The sequence below is a fragment of the Acinonyx jubatus genome, chromosome D2 (genome assembly GCF_027475565.1).
Source record: "Acinonyx jubatus isolate Ajub_Pintada_27869175 chromosome D2, VMU_Ajub_asm_v1.0, whole genome shotgun sequence".
NCBI lineage: Eukaryota > Metazoa > Chordata > Mammalia > Carnivora > Felidae > Acinonyx > Acinonyx jubatus.
This window is the reverse complement of record NC_069393.1, coordinates 63,035,282-63,056,946: the sequence shown is the minus strand read 5'-3', so window position 1 is coordinate 63,056,946 and position 21,665 is coordinate 63,035,282. Positions and strand designations below refer to the sequence as shown.

Genomic DNA, 21,665 nt, shown 5'->3' with positions numbered 1-21,665 from the left:
TGTCTGGGAATGCACAGTCCAGAACTAGGAACCGTGGGCAAAGGCTGCAGAGCAAGGCATGGGCCAGACCTAGGGCTTTGGTTTAGAAAATGAAGGCTGGGAGAAGTAGCAGGCTTAGAACGGGAATAGCAGATTTTCCTTCCAGAAGGCTCTCTGGCAAGTGTGGAGGAAAAAGACACATTACGAAGGCTTTGCATAAAACATAAAGTACAGCACACTTTTGAGAAAACTCATGGACTTACGGTGATCACCCTACTGTTGTATCCCCAGAGGAATTCCGGTCCCTTCGCCTGTCCTTCTCTCCGAACCTGGACGACTACAATCCTGATATCCCCGAGTGGAGGAGGGACATCAGCCGAGTCATCAAAAAGTCCCTGGTGGAAGTGAGTGCAGACAGTTCCTTCTCTTGTCCCGACACGTTTTTCTCTCTGTCTTCCAAGAGCTGCATGGTGAGGGCCTCTTGTGCAGAGAGCTGACAGGGCACGAGCTAGAGCCCGTGGGAGGTCTGGCTAAACACCTGCTTTCTGCGTAGCGGATCCCCATGCAGGCAGACACAGCACAGTCGCTTGAGTTAGGGGGATGAGACTGGGAACAAACACATGGTCCTTCCGCCTTGTGAAACTTTTCTTCTGCTTAGAGAAGAGAAACATGGAAATTTATGACCATCATATTCATACGGCAGGGTTCATGATCAGGTCATTAGTAAGTGTAAGATCAGCCACCTGCTCAACACTGAAGGGACACAGCATGAATACGATTAGTGAGAGCAACCCTGGCCTCCAGCCCCACAGGCAGTGAGCCCTCGGCACGTGATGGTCAGCCGTCTCTCTGTGTCTCAGTTCTTTTAAAGGCATTTCTCTCCTGCAACCACCCCAATGGGAGGGTATTATTGTCCTCATTTTGCCAGCAAAACAGCTGAGTTTCAGAGACTTTAAATAACTTGTTTAGGTCTCACAGCTAATAAGTGATGAAGCTCCTGCATTGAAGTGAAGGGTCTGAGTCCAATGTCTGGGTTTGTACACATGAAACACAACCCCCAAGTTTTCTGGGAGAATACCAAGATGGTGTGGTTTATCCCTGTCTGAGTATCACTGATAATTTGGGAAAACAGTCTCTTTAGGCACATCTTGCCCTGCATATGCCACTTTCATGAGTAAGCAGAGGAATGGGGTATTATCTCATGGAGCTGCTTGGATTTATTGCACAAACCCAGAAAATCAGAGATGAGCTGTCTTTCCCCAGGGTATCTTCTTAGTCTGAAAAGGAAAATCAGTTGAGGGTGTTTTAGCCATTGTTTCCTGGACCCAGGAACATCATGCCTTGTGACATAAAGAAGCTGATGGGCTAAAGGCATTCAGATAACCCCTGCTCAGAAAACAGATCTCATGTCCAGCCTTTTGACAAAGGGCCGGCCTTGTCCTCATTCATGCCATTGTCTGTGTTGATATTTATGTAGAACTTAACAGTATTCCAAAAACTCTTCTCAGTGCTTTTCCTTTGTTAGCACATTTAATCACAAAAGAACTAGCTTCTGATGTAGGTACTCTGATAATTCCCATTTTACAGCTGAGGAAACTGAAATAGAGACCTTAGGTATCCTGCCCAAGGCCAAACTGTTAAAAATCAGACTCGAATCAGACCACCCTCGTGGGATCCCAACCACTCCATTCGATGGCCATCCTTTGCTTTATTACATGGAGAAACAGGAATACATGGAACAGTGGGGTGGAGAAGGACTACCTTCATGTGCCTCTGTGTAAATGCCACCTCACCTTTGTCTTCATGACTCAGCGTCCGAGACCTTGGTGGTGGCTAAATATCATGGCCACCAGGGGGCGCAGCGATTAGACTACAGGCCCCCTGGAATGGATCCTTCTGCCCCTGGAGCTGTTTGTCCCTGGGGTGACAACTGGTTTCTCTCCTCCGCTGTCCAAGAGAGATGACTCACACCCCTCAATGAGTCCACAGATACCTTCCTTCCATCTGTAGCATTCTGGGGATCAATATCCCTATAGGCCTCCCAGGTAGCTGCCCGACTCCCCCAGGTGATTTATCAACTAGGCATTAGCCCGTCAGTGACCAGTCTTCCAGGCTGCTTTGTCTTCACATTTATAGTCTAGGGATCACATCCCCTGGGCGTCTACCTTTCCACCAGCTGTCCAGAAGGCTAGAAACTCCTGCTCATCAATATTTCCAGGCTGCCGCATAGCATAATCAGCTAAATACAGAATAAACATGTTGACTCAACATCTCTCAGGGCAGGGTGTTGTAGGGTGGAGGGGCCAATCCCTTCCAATTTCAAAGACTCCTTGACTACCCAATCTCAGGAGGCAGCTGACCCAGCCCCTGGTTCCTAGCATCCCACCCTGTCTTTGAGATGGGTAGTTACACTTGGCTAATTCCTTAAGCCCTAAGGTACCGTACTATCAATTGGACTCTAATAAACCCTATAAGAGATACAACTTGGGGTCAACTTTTTTTGGCATGTTTCTTCCAATTTACTATGTAACAGAATATTATCTAAAAACCGGTTCCCTTTATCTCATCAAATGGGATTTTTCTCTTGACACTTCACAGTGAAATCTTTAAGCAAACTTCATTCAATCAACATTTTTGCATATAATGAGGATGATTCAGATATAATGTCTGAGTTTCAAATCGAGGAAGGCCCTAAAAGAGGACGTTAGCTGGGATAGGGGCTCCTGCATGTAAGCATCAGGCGAAGGGAGGCAGTACAGCCGTGCTTGAGAACACGGGCTTCGTGGTTAGACCACAGTTCCAAACTCAGCATCACCACACACTGCCTGGGTGGCCTTGGGCCACTGTTTAACCTTCTTCTACCTGCCACGTGTCCTGTGGCAGAAATAGAGATGCAGCACACACATCCCTTGGGGACAGATCGCTAACTTCGCCCCTGGGAGTGTCATTGGCACGGGCTTCAGCGGCCTTGCACCATGTCAGGTCCTTTCCAGAAAGCTCACGTCCTTCTTGCCTGCCCGCACCCCCCACCCTCTCAGAGTACTCTGTGCTTTTCCATGCTTCTCACCACCTTTTCCTATGGGACTTATAGGAGCTTCTGTCTCTCCCTCAGGCCACAGGGGTCCCAGGCGAGCACATCTTGGTGGCAGTACTCCCTGGCTTGCCCACCGCAGCTGAGCTCTTTGTCTTGCCCTATCAGGATCCAACTGGAGAAAGCAAAAGGTCAGCAGAAGACCTGGAGCAGGTGAGTCCCCCAGGTGACATTCAGGTTCCGCAACAGTCTGAGCCACACCCCTGCTGGTACTGATCACCAGCACAGCAGCTCTCAGGGCACTGGACCTGAGAGGGAGCACAATGGCTGCTTGTGGAGTCTTCAGCATTGTGGTCCTCTGTGTCTCATCCGTGATCTGGTGATCCTAACTACAGCATCACCACAAAACCCACGCAGGAGTGGTGACTGTAGGCAGTGGCTAAACCATTCGGGATATATCTCCACACTAGAGAACACGGTATTTACAATGAATTAGATAAATCTGTGTGACGAATTGTCCAAGATACCAAGTGGGGGAAAAAGCAAGTGGCCGAATAATACATGGAGGTTGAACCCATTTACTCCTTTTGTTTCTTACTTTTATCACGAGCGTGTTGCAAGAATCAAACAGCGTGACACACGTGATGTCTTTTTTATTTTTTATTTGTTTTTAATTTTTTTAAATGTTTACGTTTTTGAGAGAGAGACAGAGACAGAGACAGAGTGTGAGTGGGGGAGGGTCAGAGAGAGAGAGAGAGAGACACAGAATCTGAAGCAGGCTCCAGGCTCTGAGCTGGCAGCACAGAGCCTGACACGGGGCTCGAACCCACGGACCGAGAGATCATGACCTGAGCCGAAGTCGGATGCTGAACCGACTGAGCCACCCAGGTGCCCCCATGATGTCTTTTTTAAAAGGTATGACTTGTATACAAATCGTCAATCCTCTGTATCCCCACTATGTGAAATTAACTTATTTGTGTTTGTAATAAATGAAGTAATATTAGCTCCAGATAATCTCTAGTGGTCCGTGGGGTCCATTTTTTTCCTCATGTCCACCATCTCCTGCAGTATTAGACTGGTGTGTGTGTGTGTGTGTGTGTGTGTGTGTGTGTGTGTGTGTGTGTTTCTCTTCCCTGCCCCCTTTGATCTTTGGCCTCTCCCTCTCTTCCTTTTAACTTCAAAAGATTCTTTAATCTGTGTTGTGAGGATTATTATTATTATTATGCTGTTGTTCTCCTTTCTCTACTTCCTCTTCTTCCTGTTCTCCCTCTCCTTCCCCTTCCCCCTGCTCCCCTTCTTCATCATCTGTTGAGATAAAATGATCAGTCTGGAGCTGGCTACCTCATTAGAGACTGCACGATTCTGGTTTCTCAGTTCTTTCTGGCAGAAAGATTAAAAATAGGATTCTTCCCAGGCTCTGAATAAATACTGTCTTTGTCCCCTCGAGCACGTGGAGTTTTTCAGTTTGCTTAGAATGAGCCCATAATCGAAAGGAAACAAAAATAATACAAAAACAGGGAGGGGGACAAAACAGAAGAGACTCTTAAATATGGAGAACAAACAGAGGATTACTGGAGGGGGTGTGGGAGGGGGGATGGGCTAAACGGGTAAGGGGCTCAAGGAATCTACTCCTGAAATCATTGTTGCACTATATGCTAACTAATTTGGATGTCAATTAAAAAAAAAAATAAATTAAATTAACTAAATAATAAAAAGAATGAGCCCATAATCTAGTCCCATGATCTGTCGTCTGCCAGGCTGACTAGAGAATCTCCTATAACAGCCTTGTAACAACAACCCCACATTACAGCCAGGCCCACCTCCCAGCACACACCCTCCTTTTGACCCTGCTTTCTCACTTGGCAGAAGGCTCACCTCTGTAATTTCCTCCTTGTACAAGTAAGGAAGAACAAAGCTGTCCTGGAGAGCCCTGCTGAAGTCCATTTCCCAGAGAACTGCAATTGAAGAGCAGGTGGGGCGGGGTAGGGGGGTGGGGGGAGTCCATCAGATTTGCTTCTGACCCCGCTCAGCCCTGGCACTCAGTTTCCCATTATTTTCCACAAGTTATCATCTGCACTTGTGACTTGGTGGGAGCAAGAAACGGATTGCCTCTTCTGCCAGCACTGCTGAGAAGCTGGGCGGGAGGTACATCAGTGTCCACAGCCTTTAGGTAGAAACGCGTACATTTGTTCCTCCTCTGGAAATCTTACCAGCTCTCCATGCAATCCAGATTCTCATGTTTTCAGGTATGGAAGAGAGTCCAGATTTAGAGCCAGCTAATTTCCTATCACATCATCTGTGCATCTGTCTTTCTCACACTTTTCTTTTTTTTCCTAAAAGGATCCTATTTTCTTGATGAGAAATGTGGACAGAAGAGGGGTACGTTCTATGAAGCTTCTTTTGCTTGTTTATGAATGTATCTTGTTTTGACTTTTTTCTCTGGAGTTCTTGTTTTGTTTTTTCTCTCTCTCGTCTGAGAGAGACATTCTGAGAGATGAGTGGTTGTCCCTGAGGCAGCCTGGTGTCACCGATGAACCATCGAATCAGAGGTCTCAAGGCAGCTGGCTTGTTTGAAAGCTGTGTGACTTAGCATTTGGCACACATTCTGGGGAAATTAGCCATGTTATTAGAACACATAGGAATGGAAACATGTAAACCACGTTTCTAGTTTCAGCTCTGATACCCATTATTTTCATTATTTATAGATGAAGTAATTTAGGATAAGGAAAGTTAAGTAAGTTCCCCAAAGTCACACAATCTGTAATACCCATTTTGTAGGGTATTTGAGAGAACATTAAAGAAATGATATGCAGGGCGCCTCGGTGGCACAGTGAGTTGGGCGTCAGACTCTTGGTCTTGGCTCAGGTCACAATCTCACGGTTGGTTGGTGGGTTCGAGCCCCACGTCTGGGCTCTGAGCTGGCTGGCAGCACAGAGTCTGCCTGGGATTCTCTCTCTCTCTCCCCTTCTCTCTTTGCCCCTCCCCTGCTTGTGTTCTCTCTTTCTCTCTCAAAAGTAAATAAACTTAAAAAAAAAAGAAATGATATGCAAAGTACTTGGCTTTATAATAAATGCTCATTAAGTGGTAGGTAAATGATGGATACATGTGTGGTCATCTTATGATAACAAGAGAATGTATGGAAATGCAAAAGGAAAGTTTTGGTTTTTGTTTTTTGTGTTTTTTTTTTTTGAGAAAGAGACAGAAGCAGTGTGAGTGGGGGAGGGGCAGAGAAAGAAGGAGAGACAGAATCCCAAGCAGGCTCCACACTGCCAGTGCCGAGCCCGACGTGGGGCTTGAACTCACAAAATCCCGAGATCATGACCTGAGCCGAAACCAAGACTCAGTCATTTAACCGACTTAACCACCCAGATGCCCCCAAAAGGAAAGTTTAAGCTTGTGAAAGAGACTATTGGGCTTGGTCAAGGGCATGTATTGAAGAAAGATGCTGGTCGGAGTGAGAAAAAGAGAAATGAATGAAATCACACAAAATCAAGAAGAGAAGGAGGACAGGCAGAGATAGAAAGCATGCACATGAGTAACTATGCAGGAGTAAGGAAGACCCATCAGAGTTTTCAAGTGGGTTTGTATCAAGAACGGAATCAGACTAGCAGGCTAGCAATTGTCAGTCTGTTTAAGGAAACTACAAGTGTATCCAGCTTATCTAGGACTCAAAGCAAGCAAATATCAAACCCAGCACATGGGAAATCAGTGTCCTTATATTAGGGAATGTCCTCATCCTGATTTAAAAAGTCCAGTAACAAAATCAACACATAAAACTGAGCCTTGGGTCAAGATGCCGTGACATGGACTGCCCTTAGAAACTTGTAGTTTTCAACCCTAAGAGGCTGCTTGGACGCTTCTCTCTGACTCAGTCCCTTTAAAATAAAGGAATTTGAGGTCCCAACACAGAGAAGTCAGTGACTTGCCTGAGGTGACACAGCTTCTGTTTCTACAAGGAACTCAAGCCCGCTGTCCCCCACACGGCCCTGCTGCAGACGTGGATCAGATACCACTCTGCTCCATGGGCCTGAAAATACCAAGGCTGTTGCACCAAATGAATGAGAAGTGTTCTGTTTTGTTTTGAGTTTGGGGATCTTTTTTCTTTTTATTTCTGATTGCGACTGACAGATAACCAGTTTAAACCAGTTTAAGGAAAAACAGTGACATTGTGAGCTTATTTAACTGGAAGGTCCAAGGATACAGTGCCCACATGGATGAATTCAGAGCCACTCAAAAATGTCACCAAACACGCTCCTCCTTCCCTCTTTTCCCCATCTCTTTGCTACCATATGAGAACGAAGCCAATGGGCAGGAAGGCAAGGGTGGCCACAGGAATCTCCAGCCTCGATTCAGCTGGCCGGTCAACCCCATTCAGGAAGCACTGCCTCTCACCCAGTAGCGCCACAGGAGTCTGCACTGGCTTAGCCTGGGTGAAGCAGGCATCTCTTACAAGTCCCTATAGTCGGACAGACAGAGTGCTGCCTCCGACAACTCAGAGGTTTGATATGTTGCCTGGATCAGGGGTTCGGAAAGCCTCTCCAGAATCAACTGGACAGAGATGGGTAAGGACATGGTTCCTCAAAGAAAAATAGGGAGAGAGAAGTAACACCAGGGAGACACATGCAAGTGACTCCCTTTGTAATAAATTCCACAGAAATTTAAAATGAATGCAAAGCAGATCCAAATAACAAGAAGGAACGCCCGCCCCTCCTCACTGCGCCCTGAAGTCTGGCTCTCAAATCCCAGATGGAACTTGGAAAGGGCTGACCTTACCCCTCTCTTAATGCTCCAGCTGCTTTCTTGTAAATATACAGCACAGATCTCCCAGCAGGGGAAGAAGTGGGACCCTGGCCAGATGGACCCAGAAGATTGTAAGGGTGAGGCCCCAGCAAAGGGCTCTTGGCTCTCCTCCCTTAGCTTCCCCGGGGGAACGGCGATGCTGGCTCAGATCAAGCTATCTTGTCTGTGAAATAAATTGAAAATTCCTCACAGTGAGAAGTACTTGACCTTGTTATCAGGATAACGTGGGCAGGGTTAATCAAGTGACCTCTGTCTGGGAGGGTTCCACCAGTCTTTATTTCAGATCTCTGGGGAGTAAGAAAAGGCTCACTTGCCCTTAGCTGGCCTCATCAGGGATAACACATCCTGCTTCCTCAGCTTGTCAGGTATGGAGCAACCTTCCCCCGGCCCCCCACCCTGTACTCCCTTGCTTCTGAGTCCTTGGAAGCGAACTGATTTGTATCTGGCTCTCCTGGAAGGAGGAAAGACCATCATGTTCTGCCAAGGTTGTTTGTGATGCTGTGCTGGGGAGATAGGGAGCCTACATGTTGTCTTGCAGAATCTTAAAGGGCATGAAAACATTTAGAAGAAACAAAACGATTATGGAAAAAAATGTCAACCATCAACAATGAATTTTCTCCTTAACTGTCTCTCTTACCATATACCTTTGACAGATGCAGAATCCACCATCCAGGGGTACCTGTGGCTCAGTTGGTTAAGCGTCTGACTTCAGCTCAGGTCATGATCTCACAGTTGGTGGGTTTGGGCCCTGCATCAGGCTCTCGGCTGACAGCTGGGAGCCTGGAGCCTGCTTCAGATTCCTTGTCTCCCTCTCTCTCTGCCCCTCCCCCATTTGCACTCCATCTCTCTCTGTCTCTCAAAAATGAATAAGTGTTAAAAAAAAAATTCAAAATCCAGAGAAAGGAAAGGTGTCTCTGGAAACGGAACAGTCTACTAGCAGCATTTTAAGGAATTAAAGATTCATTATGAAATATAATTGATAATCTCAGACTATTACCTGCATAATCTGCCCTGTCCAGATTTTTTTAACATGGGGAGATGAATTATAGAGATACTCTGGAGTTTACGAAGAAGAGCATTAAGGCAGGAAACTCTAATTGAAAGTTGATTAGGTAAGAGTTGGACCAGAAGGAATATGGCAAAGGGAGACAGAAACTTAGAGCTGGTGATGGGGAATACAAGGGAAGGAAATAGGTATAACCAATGTTTCTTCATTATATCACGCAGGAAACTTCTCAGGCACTTTAATCAAGCTGATTCTTCTGGGCTAAGAAGGAAGGGAATGGAGTATGCTGGTGTTAGATAGAATTAGTGTTTGGTTCCATTGCCCTCTCCATGATATAATCCAAAAATTATGCTGGGTGAAGTGGGAAAGGTCTCCCTCTTTGTTGAGGGATCCCTCGAAGAGATCCTTCTTTGTTGACTCCAAAAAGATGATTTTTCAACTGCTGTTTGAAAGGACCTTAATAATGTAACAGGATCAGGAGTGATCTACTTGGGTCAGCTCCAAGGTCAATACAGGCAAGTAGCACTGAACATGGCACCAGAATGCTGTCTACGTTCAGTAGGCTTTGCATCCCTCCTGCCAACTTCAGAGATAAACATTAATATTTTGGCCCAGTGTAGCTTTATCATGGATACATCTGCCAACGACCATTTTGCGTCTGTAGTTTGACCTTGTACCATTTCTTTGGCTTATAAGTTTCATAGATTTACCAACTTCTCTGTCCTTAAATTTCTCTTTTTTCGTGTTTCAGTGTTTGACACTTCCATTACAACCTGAGAGTGTGTTTTCCCCTATTGGTTTAATTTAAAATTGTTTGTATGTTAAATGTGTTCTTTGTGTGGTAACCATCACTGCTGTATACTGAATATTTCCAGCTCAGGGCACTTGGGTGGCTCAGTCGGTTAAAGTATCTGATTCTTGCTTTCAGCTCAGGTCATGATCTCATGGTTTGTGGGATCAAGCCTGGCGTCATGCTCTGTGTCGACAGCGCGGAGCTTGCTTCCAGGTCACTCTTTCCCTCTCTCTCTCTGCCCCGCCCTCACTCTCTCCAAAATAGATAAATCAACATTAAAAAACATATTTCTAGTTCCCTGCCTTCTGGATACATGATAGGGTTGTACCTTGGAGTCTCTTCTGCGGGCAGAACCGTGTGACTCATTCTGGCCAATGCGCTGGGAGCAGAAATGATTTGTGTCACATCCAAGCTGAAGTATTCAAATGCCAGTTGTAGACCCTTGAGGGCTCTTTTCCCTCCTGTAGTGCTGTGGGTAGAAGCATCCACCAGGCTGTGTCCCTATGTAACCATAATGAGCACCACTGCCTACCTGCAAGGGGTAGGAAATGTAAGCCAGAAATATGCCTTCATTGTTTGAAGCCTCTGAGATTCGAACCCTGTTCCCTCTGCCTAACCTAGCCTATTCTGATTGCTATACTTAATGTTATATGTTGTGAAGAAGATAAGGAAGAGAATTGGCATTCTCTCTGTAGCAGGTCCCTCCCACTATGCTCTTCTGATGGCAGCTTTCCCAGCATTTTTATCGCGTCCCCACTGTGTTTTTAGCTGGTACTTCAAGTGAAACTTGAATCACACGCGTAGTCCGCCACGAGGCGGATACCAAGAATAATATGTTGTTTCTTTGATCGTGATTATTTAGCTGAGGGAGAATAGAAAATGGACTGTATAGGAGAGCAGCAGGAGAGGGATCACAGCACAAAGGATACATGAAATTTGCTAAGACAGCACACTTTGGACAGTAAGAGAAAAATAAATATACGGAACTGGCTTCAGCAGGTTCAGTGTCCCAGCAGCCACACATTATTCCACTTAGTTTGTATCATGCCAGGTTTTGTGTTTCTCATTCAGGCTGCTGCCACTCTGGATTCCCTATAGATATGCCAATCCCTATGGATTCCAGCTTATTCCACTCCTTTTATAGCCGAAGTCTCTTCCAAACATTACAAATTGTATTAACTGGTGAACAGGATGTGGCAGACCAGAGGAGAGGGTTGGCAATTGCCTGTCTGCACAGCTTATACTGGTCAGCTGACATGGGACTGCTGTCACAAGCCGTGCACCTCACAGATGAATAAGAGATGGCAGCATAATTACTGAAATGCTACAGTTTGGTTTGTTTTGTTTTGTTTTAATTTCCTACACCTGATCAGCCAGACCTCTTTCCAGGTATCTTTTGCTCTCTCTTTTTGTCACCTGGTTCGAGGAAAACATTTTTAATGAAAATATCCCAGGATTAGGAGTCAAACAAAATCAAACTCAGGTGTCAACTCTTCAACTGTTAACTGGGTAAACTTAGGTATGTCCGGTGAGATCCATGGTCCTTTCCATGGAGACACCAGCAGGCTGTGTTAGAAAGATAGTAACAAATATACAACTCTGCCACTATAAAGTGTTCCATGCATATGAATTGTATGGTATATTATGTATCTGTGTATTATATAAATAAAAAGTATTTAGCTTAGGATCTGATGAAAAATATAGGGTAAATAATTGTGCAAGCGGCATGAAAAAATTTTAAATATTGTCCAAATCTGTCAACAGTTTCATACTAAATTTATTTGAATAGAGAATTGCATGGTTATGATTGAGATTATTCTTGTGTGCAGTGTACATTTCATTTAGTTTTGTTTCTGTGCATAATTTCGTTCCCACAGATATGTGTTCTTTATTGCATGTCCTTTGATGCAAGTTAACTACATGAAACTTACTTTCTGCTACCAGATTATTTTGGCATAACCTGCTTAATTTTGTAAATGATACAGATAAATCCAATGAAGTAATGTTATAAACCAAAACAAATCTTGGAAGTTAATTATCTCACAAGGAACTCTCCTGGAGATTATAAATTAGAAATTTGTTGTTCTGATGAACTCTATTTTCTGGTTTAGTTATTTGCATCTCTCACTTGAGGAAAAAACATCTTCGGGAATAAGAAATAAATATCACTTCAACTGGTTGAAAGAGGGAAGTCTTTCTCTTGCAAATAAGTATTTCCCTTTTGGCCACAAGATGGACTCTGCAAAATAAGGCAGCTCTTCAATTACTTCTGACAAGTCTTTCCTATTTGAGTTAAAGTAATTTACTACAAATGTAAAAAAAAAAAAATATATATATATATACACACACACACACACACACACACATATGCACATATATGCATATGTATATAAACACATATATTTCACACATATTTGTACACATTTCTCTCTGTGTCTGTGTGTGTCTGTTTCATAACCAAAACTTTTCTGATTGACCTCTACTAAAAATCCTCTGTCAGAGTCCCATAACAAACTTACCAATTGAATTATAAGATACGATAGGAACCTATACATTGCAACACTTTAGAGATCACAGAGGAAAAACATCTTATATAGTCTGTGTTAAAAATCTGTTCCTATAAACCTGGAGCATTCTGGAAGATCCTTCGTGTCCAGGAAAAAGAGTAGCCTAATATAGAGGATAAAGTTGTTTTCACCATAATTGTATCACAGACTTGTTTTTCTGCATGGCTTGCCAAATGAAAGCATTTGAGACGCTGAGCTTGCACTGGATCCCAGGTGTTGAACCGCGGGTCACTGACAGTCCTCCCAAGTTCCCATTGTTAAGCAAAGAAGTTCATGTGCAGGGCAGTTCAGTTCCATTACCCATCAGGGGCTTCTGCCAGGAACTCTCTGCTTCAAAACAAAGCCATCAGCCCCTGCTTAATTGATAAAAGGAATCAATCAAAGGTGTCATTTTGGCAAATCGGTGGACTACATAAAACTCAACAAATATAAAAGGGAAAAAAAAATGGTGGGTCAGAAAGCATCTAATTGGACTTAAATAGCATACTAAATAAAATATTAAATTGATGATTAGAATGTTAAAAGTAAGGCAAGGAGTCCAGATAAAAATAACAGGGGTGTGGTTTTCCCTAATATCTTTTCAGAAATTGTTCAGAAGAAGAAGAAAATTGAGCTGGGTTTTCTACTTTGAACAAGTGCACAGTGCTGCCTTGTCTATAAAACTGTCCTTATGCTATTCCTACTGAAACATGGTCCTTTGCCTCTTTTTAGGGTTAAATATTTTGTGGTCCAGAATTCCATAGGTCTGCCCAGCACACCTGTGTCAGCCTGGGGAGTTGTTTAGCTGATGTCCATAAGCATGAAACAAGGATCAGCCAATGCATTACCTAGATTGTGCTTTTTATTATTTAAGCAGAACTATATTTACCATTCAATACATATTCATAAAGTATTCTGTGAAAGCCACAGTATACAGTTGGGGGAAGGAGAAGGGAGCACAGATGAGATGGAGTCTACTATCAAAAGCAAAATAAATGAATACAAACCTCACCAGAATATGTAAATTGTACAAAATCACTTAAGTTTTTATGTATAACAAATGCTCTTTCAAAAAACTGGGCATGGCTTTTTCTAGGATAATATAGGATAATGTTTTAAGAACATAAATTTTTATATTTACTATTTGTCCTATTTTGTTGGATGTAAATTCCGGTCATGCTTAAAACACCATTATGTCTGCATATTCTGGAATAAAAATTCAAAATCATACAAGACTCATTTATATAACTCATGGGATGCTTTGGTAACTACAGTAAGTATCTCTCAACATGTAGTTGGTATGACAGTTTTGGTGGCACTCATTTTGACACTTCTTCTTTCAGATATCAGAACTGCTGATCCACAAGCTCAATCAAAACTCGGTGCACTTTGAGCTGAAGCCTGGGGTCCAAATCCTTGTCCACGCGGCTCACTTAACAGCAGGTCAGTTTACAGGTCCCTGGCTTTGGGCTAGTGGCTCTAGCAAAGGGGGATCCCAGTCTGTCTTTTCATCTTAGCAAGACGAGGTGGTACCACTGCTAACGAGAAATAGGGCATCAGTCTTTGGAGGTTCCCTTGCCTGGCATTTTTGCCCTAATGAGGACCTGTAAGAGTAAGGTGACTTTTCTACTTAGGCACCAGCAAAAACTGTCAGGGAATCACCTGGATACACACTCCTCAAATGATGACACGCTCTGTCTCAGCAGGAGTCTCAAAAATAAAGTTAACCTTACAAATAACCTTTTTTCTGATCTTGTTGCAAAACTTTATTTTCAGTTATTTACGTTATCAAGAGTTTTCTTTCTTTCAGTTTTAGGATAGTGAGTAGAAATAACTGGGACTTAAGAGCTGTACAGGGCCATAGCCAAGATCAACCCTAAGTTGGTCAGGCATGATCTCAGTATCCTTGAGTTTCTGTCTATTCACCTGCAAAAGGTGGTTGGGGGATCCTCCTGCTAAGTCTATATAGAAATCTCAGTGATAGTTCAGGTAATTCCAAGTGTATATAAATACATATTTTTGTGTTACATTAATAATAAATTAATATTTACTGAGTACGTATTTTTACAGAGTATAGTTCTGGTATACCATGGAATACAAAGGCCAATAGGAAATGGTCTTTGTCCTCAAAAAACATATAATCTGATTGAGGTGTGACAAAATTTGGTGGGAGCAATGGTGATGGTGCCGTGGGGTTGGGAAATGGGCAGTAACGGGGTATCTTAATGAGTAAAATGCATAAATGCTTAAATAGAGACTTGGTGTACTTAAGCACTAGATTTTGCAAATTTGCAGCCAGATCATAGGTTGCAATCTTGGCTCCCTCACTTCCTTGCCATATAGACCTTGAGAAGAGACTTAACATCTCTGAGGCTTAGAGGTGGCACTCTTACCTGTGTCCATGGGATTGTGTGAGGATTAAGTTAATTCGGGTAACATACTTAGAGTAGTGCCTGGCACTAATAATAGTAAGCCATTGTTTCTCTTTCTATTTTTTTTTTATTGTTAACAATCAAAGTTGTATAGGAAATGTAAAACAGAAAGAAATTGTGTGTAGTCAGAATGATATAGGAAGGCTTCACGGAGAAAGTAGTCTTTGGGAAGAACCTCAATGGATAGAAAGGATTGACCTCCAGAGATCATTTCAAGCACCAAAGCCCCAAGGAAGGATCATGAAAGTCTCCAGGGTTTGGGAGATGCTGAATAAGTGGGGACATAAAACAGCAACTTCCACCTCCCTTCTCTGGTTGTCTGGAGATTCTGGAGGTGTGCCTAGGTCTAGAGGAAGGCCAATGAGGTTGGCCACTGGCCTGTTTTCTCCTTGGATTCTATTTTTTTTTTATTCTTTATTAGGGTTTCATGAACTATTTTATTTAGAAAAAAAAAAAAATCCCACTGCCTTAAAAAATACTTAAAAGTCACTGTTGTGAGGATGAGATATGGAAGTAGAGTATGGAAATATGCCAGGCTGCCATTTGTACTTACTTTGGTGGGCTCTGGGAAGCCATCAAGGTGATTGAATGGAGACATAACTGAGTCAGAGTATCACTTCAGATGACCCTTCAGAGCAAGAAGGATTGAGGAGGGCTGATTTTCTATTCTCCAGCTTGTCATCCTAATTCATCCATTGAACAGGCATGTACCGAGTACCTTCCAACTCTGATTCAAGCAATGTCCTCAGCATAGGACAGAGTCTGTGCCTTCATGAAGCTTCCATCACTGGAGAAAGCCACACAAGGAATAAATTAACAAATGCCCCTTTTTGAGTTGTGTTGCTCATGAAAATGCCATGAAGAAAATGAGAAAGTGTGAGAACATCGGGAACAATTAAGTAACACCTGTGAGAGCAACTGTTAAGCCTCAGGCAGGAAAGAAAGCTGCCAACTTATCCCAGGACATTTGATAATCTAGATGAGCTGTTTCCTCCCAAAAGGTTGACCTGTGGTCTTTGGTGAATGGTGGTGACACAGGGCAGTTACACATGGCTGGTTGTACTGGAAAACAAAGTACAAGGATATCAGTTGCACTCATTCCCATGTGGCATCATAGCCACGCCATTGACACATTTTTCAAATGACTGAAACGTAACAACTTCAAATTGTTTTCAATAGATTTACCAATTGGGGCACCTGGGTGACTCAGTCGGTTAAGCTACTGACTTGAGCTCAGGTCATGATCTCATGATCCGAGAGTTCAAGCCCCTCATGGAACTCTGTGCTGACAGCTCAGAGCCTGGAGCCTGCTTCAGATTCTGTGTCTCCTTCTCTCTCTGCCCCTCCCCCATTTGTGCTCTCTCTCTCTCTCTCTCAAAATGCATAAACATAATTTTTTTTAATAAAAATAAATAAATAGATTAACCAATCAATCTAATTAGACAGTCCAGCTTGTTTAGGTGGCAGACTGAACCTTACCATCCTCTCCTATGACAGCTAGAGTTCCTTGTTCCCTTTTGGTTTAGAGGTTAAAGACAACTGAGCCATACTCCACACTGAACTCTGGGTTTGAAGGGATGTGGCCAACTAGCCCATCCCCCATAGTGCAAAATTTGCTTTACAGCTACTCAGATTCTAAACAAATACTATCTTCAAGCAACATATTTTTCTGTGGAGTAGCTTCATTTATTAGAAAAAAAACCTCCCTTACTGTTTACCTGGGACCTCTGTTGGTAAGAGGACTGTCCTCGGTTAAATGAGGCAGAGAACTAACCCCACTCCTTCAGCTCTGGAGGCCACCTGCATTTTCCACCTTTGCTTCCTCCCATGCTTCTACTCTAGCAGTTATTTTATGTGCCTGACTTTTATTTAACTGATTATCACATCACACTCCAGAGATGGTTCGGAATATTTTGCTAAATTCGAAATCTTATTTTAAATGTTACCTGAGGAGGCTTTCCTGTAATGACAACTGGTAGAGCTGGGATCAGGCTGAAAAATAGGGATCAAAGAAATGGGCGATTAGCTGAAACTGGTTTGGCCACAGCTTGGCCAAGGGAAACCTATATAGCAAAGGCATCCAAAAGCATCCATGTGGGATTCATAGTTGCAGATAGGAAAGAAAGCCCATTCCTGATAACCATGAGGGTTAATTACACTAGTGTAAGTTCCAGCAGGCAAGGAATAATGCAAAGTTGGGAGGATCTGGAAAATTTATCCAATTAATGTTTATAGTTCGTTCCACCACTGGGAATTTGGGGGGCGGATCTCTGGGAAGAAGTGGTGGCAAAAGGAAGGTATGTTACCAGTGCTCAGGTAAGCACACTGACATTTGAAGAAGAACTTCCTGCAATATAGATCTATATGATGCACGATTACTAAGAGAATAAAATAAAAATGAAGTTCGGGGCACCTGGGTGGCTTGGTCGCTTAAGCGTCCAACTTCGGCTCAGGTCATGATCTCACGGTCCGTGGGTTCGAGCCCTGCATTGGGCTCTGTGCTGACAGCTCAGAGCCTGGAGCCTGTTTCAGATTCTGTGTCTCCCTCTCTCTCTGCCCCTCCCCTGTTCATGCTCTGTCTCTCTCTGTCTCAAAAATAAATAAACGTTAAAAAAAATTAAAAAAAAAAAAAGAAAAATGTAGTTCAAGGCAAAACCCCAATGTTAGACTAGGTAGTTGGAAGAGAGTGAAGTCTTTGACTTCCAACCACTGTGGCTTATTCAGGGTTCTTCTCTGTTAGATTGGAGAGTAGGGCCTTTTGACAGGATGACTTCCAGACATTGATCAAGTGGCATTATTGATCAATTATGACTGGCCCAGTGACTGGAGTAGATGTAGACTTCTATGTAGATAATCAGCTCCAGTTTGAAGAGTAAAGGAAGAGGATGTCAAGGGCTGATGGAATAACGGAGTTGAAGACTTGCTGTGTTGAGTGTGGCCATGTTCCCCATCACTGCATTAGAACTGGTGCAACATCACTCTTGGCCTCACTTTGACTGCAAAAGGCAAGATTTAGGTTAAGGTGTGCTCTCTTTAATGACTGTGACAAGGAAGTGAAACGTGTGATGGATCAGTTTCCCATTGGAGATTGCTCCTAAATTAGCCCTAGCCATTCGATGTTGTAAACTGTTCGAACAGAGTAGCAGATTGTGTCTGCCAAGACTTTCTTTAAGTTGAAATTAGCACACTCCTGTTTGGGTGACTAGGAAGAGAAGGCCGAAGGTCCCTGGGGGAAAGAGCAAAACAGTGAGGAAGAGTATTTGAGGCAGAATGTCTACCTCACTCCCTTTCCCTGCCTTTCATCCCCCCTGCAGGCAGGAGGAAATAAAAATTGAAAAAGAAGAAAAAAGAAAAAGGGAAAAGGACCACTGTTTGTAACATTTCATGTCTCCTAAGCAGGATTGCTAATACCTTCCTAGGGACCATTCCAGCACACTGCTGCATTCCATTAATTGCCCAGCAGATGTTCAGCAGGCTTCTTTTAAAAATGTTTGAGCCAGAGTATGTTGCTGGTGAGAGAGGCAGTGCATAATTTGGTTTGTCTCCAAGGAAAAAGAACTGTCTCCTTTCAGGAATTTACTGGCCTTATTTTGTTTTTCAAATTCAGTTCCCTGTTTGCTTTTATGGGAACACAAGGTAAGCACTTCTAGGTCTGGATGTCATTAGAGACTGGATTTAGGCTGTTTCCCCCTACATGTTCTACCTGGGAATTCATTAGCTTTGGTATCTACACTGAGCTAAACTTTGAACGCCGTCCGTGTTTTGTTCTTAGCCACTCCTGTGCTTCTCCATTTCTTTTCACTTCCTCTTGAGAGCTCAGCCACTCATGACAGCTAGGTTTCTGAAATTCTCTTTGTGGAAAAAAGGGATTTGAAATTGCATGTGAGTAGGGAGAGAATGAGAGTATTAACAAGAAGTTGAGGGAGGGCCGTGGCCAGAGTGGCTCTCTTTGGCTTTTGAGACATGAAAGCAGCCGTGTTTAGTGGACAAAGGCCATGATGTTCCGCAACAACCCAGAGAGTGGGAAAAAGGAGTAGAAATCGATCAAGCCAGGTACCGGACTAGAACACCAGTGTTTTGACTGAAGTGTACCTTTGCTCATGCTGTTCTCAACTAGAATATATCTACCACCTTTGCCACCTCTCTGCATCTCCTAAGTCTGTTTGATTTTTAAGACTTAAATCAATGCCAACATTTGCATGGTTGTCTTTCTAGAGACTTTTACCCAGGATATCATCTATTCCTTCTCTCAACTCACATGGACTTTTTAAATCTATATTTGTCTAGTGATGATGGTAACCATTGTACCTAGCAGAGAACTTGCACATATCAGGTGCTCAATAACTATTGCCTTTCTAAATAATTAGATGTGTAAATAATTTATAACCACTAGAGATATATTCAATATCCCATTCCCTCAGTGAACCTTTAGCTTCAGTCTACTGGATGGTGAATCTGTTCCATGACATCCTGCCTCTTAACAAATAACTGGTGAGGTAGACCTGGCCTTCTCTTCTCCAATAAGCGTCTGCGGAAAGCACATCTTTGTGTTTTTCTTATGTCACATGTCCCTTCAAGAGGCATTATAATTGTTTATATCCACGTTGTGGGAAATGAGAAAGTTGAAGAAAAATTAGAGGTCTGTGTCCCAGATTAAGGAAACCTAGAGAGGAGGAGAAGGACTGGCAGGAGAGCAGTTCCAGAAGGAGACTGCGCCAAGTATACGTAGCAGCCCTGTTTCCCTGCCCTGGTCACTGGCAGGAGTGTTTCCCAGGCCACACTGTGCCTCACTTCATGGCAGAGCTCAGGGTCAACACGGTAGATTGCACTATCTTGACCTTGTCAAACCAGACCTTCTTCACATCTTTTGTGACATCTCCCTTGAGCTCTCTCTCATCCATGGTTTTACCCTGGCCTTCTATTATTCCTTGGTATTATTTTTATTTACCTACATTCGTCCACATCTCAAGAGCTACGATGTCATCCCAGGGAGAGTTTTTCCAGTAAGACTCACAGGAAGGCTTCAAATCAGATGCAGAGCATTTGATCTCTGTTGGTGCTTATGAAAAGACAAAGTTAAGCTGTTAAGAAGATACCCTCAAAATGCCAGTGGTTTTTCTCATTGCCCCTCGTACTTGGAATGTACTCAAGGGCGAGGTCCACTTCAGATTTATCACCTTATTCCTCGCGTGACACTGTGCCTTACTTTGCAATTAGTCCTTTAAACCTTTGGTTCATCTGGTGATGTGAGATGAGCGAGGAGCCTCACTCAGTCCACACTGGCTGAACCTGAGGCACAACAGTGGTTTGCAGGAAGCTTTACTAATTCTAAATAAAGAAGATGAAAAATATTCCATGCAGCAGCCAGGTTCAATAAAGATGAGCTTTAAGGTTGAATACGGATTCACCAAAACAAAGAGAAAATAAGCATGCCAGGTTGAGGGGCTGTGTTGAGCAGAGGCAGAGCAAGGTGACTTTGTGTGGTTTATGTATAAAGTGATGCATAATTTGATGTGGTTTGGGGTATCTAGATATATATCCTTAAATATCCTTAATTGATATATCTACTGAAGGTAAAATTATGAGCAGAGGCAAGAGAGAGGGATAAATTCAGGGAAATCAAATCTGCCATTATTTGATACTCCATTTATGCTACAACCTTTGTTGTTCATCACCCATGCTTGCTAGTGAGAAAACCCTCAATAATGCATCCTTGAAATTGCAAAGTATGATGCATATGGAAAAGGAAAGAAGGGGCAGATGGAAGAAGGATTTTTTTAAATAATAAGTTTGGGCAACAGTCAATAAGCTTTCTCTTTTTAACAACATTTTTTTACACATTTTAGAAGATGTTTTCAACCCACGAGGCAAGAGATGGTAACTTATCTGATAGAGACGGAGCCCTAGAAGTAGGAGCCTCTTTTTTGGTTGCCAAAGATCAGTGGTTCATGTCGGGTTTGATATCATAAAGCAGATGAGAGGAAAACTCTACCTGGAAGCTGGAAATAGAACGTTGATACCCTGGTGAGACCAGGAGCACACTGCACATTCAATTCAGAGCTAGAATGTACCACCTTATAGCCGATTCCTGGGTAGGAGGGGTCTGCTGACAGTGGATAGATCAAAGCCCTAATTGCTGGTACAAATCTTCTAAGCTATTTCAAACTCTGTATCTTTGTTGCGGTGAGAACCCACAGTCATGAGTAAATTCAGTGATTACATTTGGCCATGGGAGTGGGGGAAAACAGCTTAAAAATGTGTTGATTCTTTCAAGGTAGAAGAGATGAGGTTCTGCATGAGAATGGAAGTTAAAGGCTGAACAAGCAAGGGGTACTATTTTATTTGAGAACAGAAAATCTAACTAGATTGATTCACACTACATTACAAACAACAGCACCACGGGGATGATTTGCATCTCACAGGAATGACTTATTGGACAAATAAACTGAAACTTACGTGGTGTGGCTGCCACACAGAGGACCTACAAGAGCTAGAAGTGCTGGAACTGATCCTTCCCTGGAAACATGTATGGTTGGAAAGACTCTGTATAAGCCAGTGTAGACGAACCCAGTTATAAAGCATCTGTTCTTGACCCAACTCTGCTTTCTGATTATTTAGACAGCTTCACAAAAGTAGAGATTTTTCAGGTCTTCCTGCACATAAATCAAATCCCAAGGAGTGATACTGGTAATGTGCATTTTTAAACAAGTTCCCCAAATGATGTGTATACAGCCAGGTCTTTCCCCAGGCTCACCAACCACTCCCATAGAGCATTTTACAGACACAACTCCATCTGTATAACAAGGGAATGTGCGTGTCTGTCGCCAGCAATAAATCTGATTTATAGCTCAGGGCATCCACTAAAACAGAAGCACGCATTAAAAAAGAAAGGCCTGTGATATTAAGTGTAGGAGGAAATTAGTAATAAACATTAAAATCTAATTTTTCCGCATATCTGGAGCCAACCTAATTGGCAGAATGGGTAGATGGCAGTGGGAGGAAGGGGGGAAAAATGAAACATGTCTGTGAATCTGAGATCTACTATATCCGTTATCTAGATGAATGGCAAAGGCCAGCC

General features: G+C 43.1%; 1 protein-coding gene across 4 annotated transcripts in view; it reads left to right on the top strand.

Moving 5' to 3' along the window:
* Window positions 1-21,665, top strand: part of SORCS1 (sortilin related VPS10 domain containing receptor 1) — a 502,497-nt gene that overhangs the window by 467,326 nt on the left and 13,506 nt on the right. For all 4 annotated transcript variants that reach the window (XM_027063022.2, XM_015082978.3, XM_027063024.2 and 1 more), the window contains exons 22-24: window positions 271-383; window positions 3,092-3,223; window positions 13,499-13,598. In XM_027063022.2, the coding sequence (XP_026918823.1) occupies window positions 271-383; window positions 3,092-3,223; window positions 13,499-13,598 (345 nt within the window). The remainder of the gene's footprint in view (window positions 1-270; window positions 384-3,091; window positions 3,224-13,498; window positions 13,599-21,665) is intronic.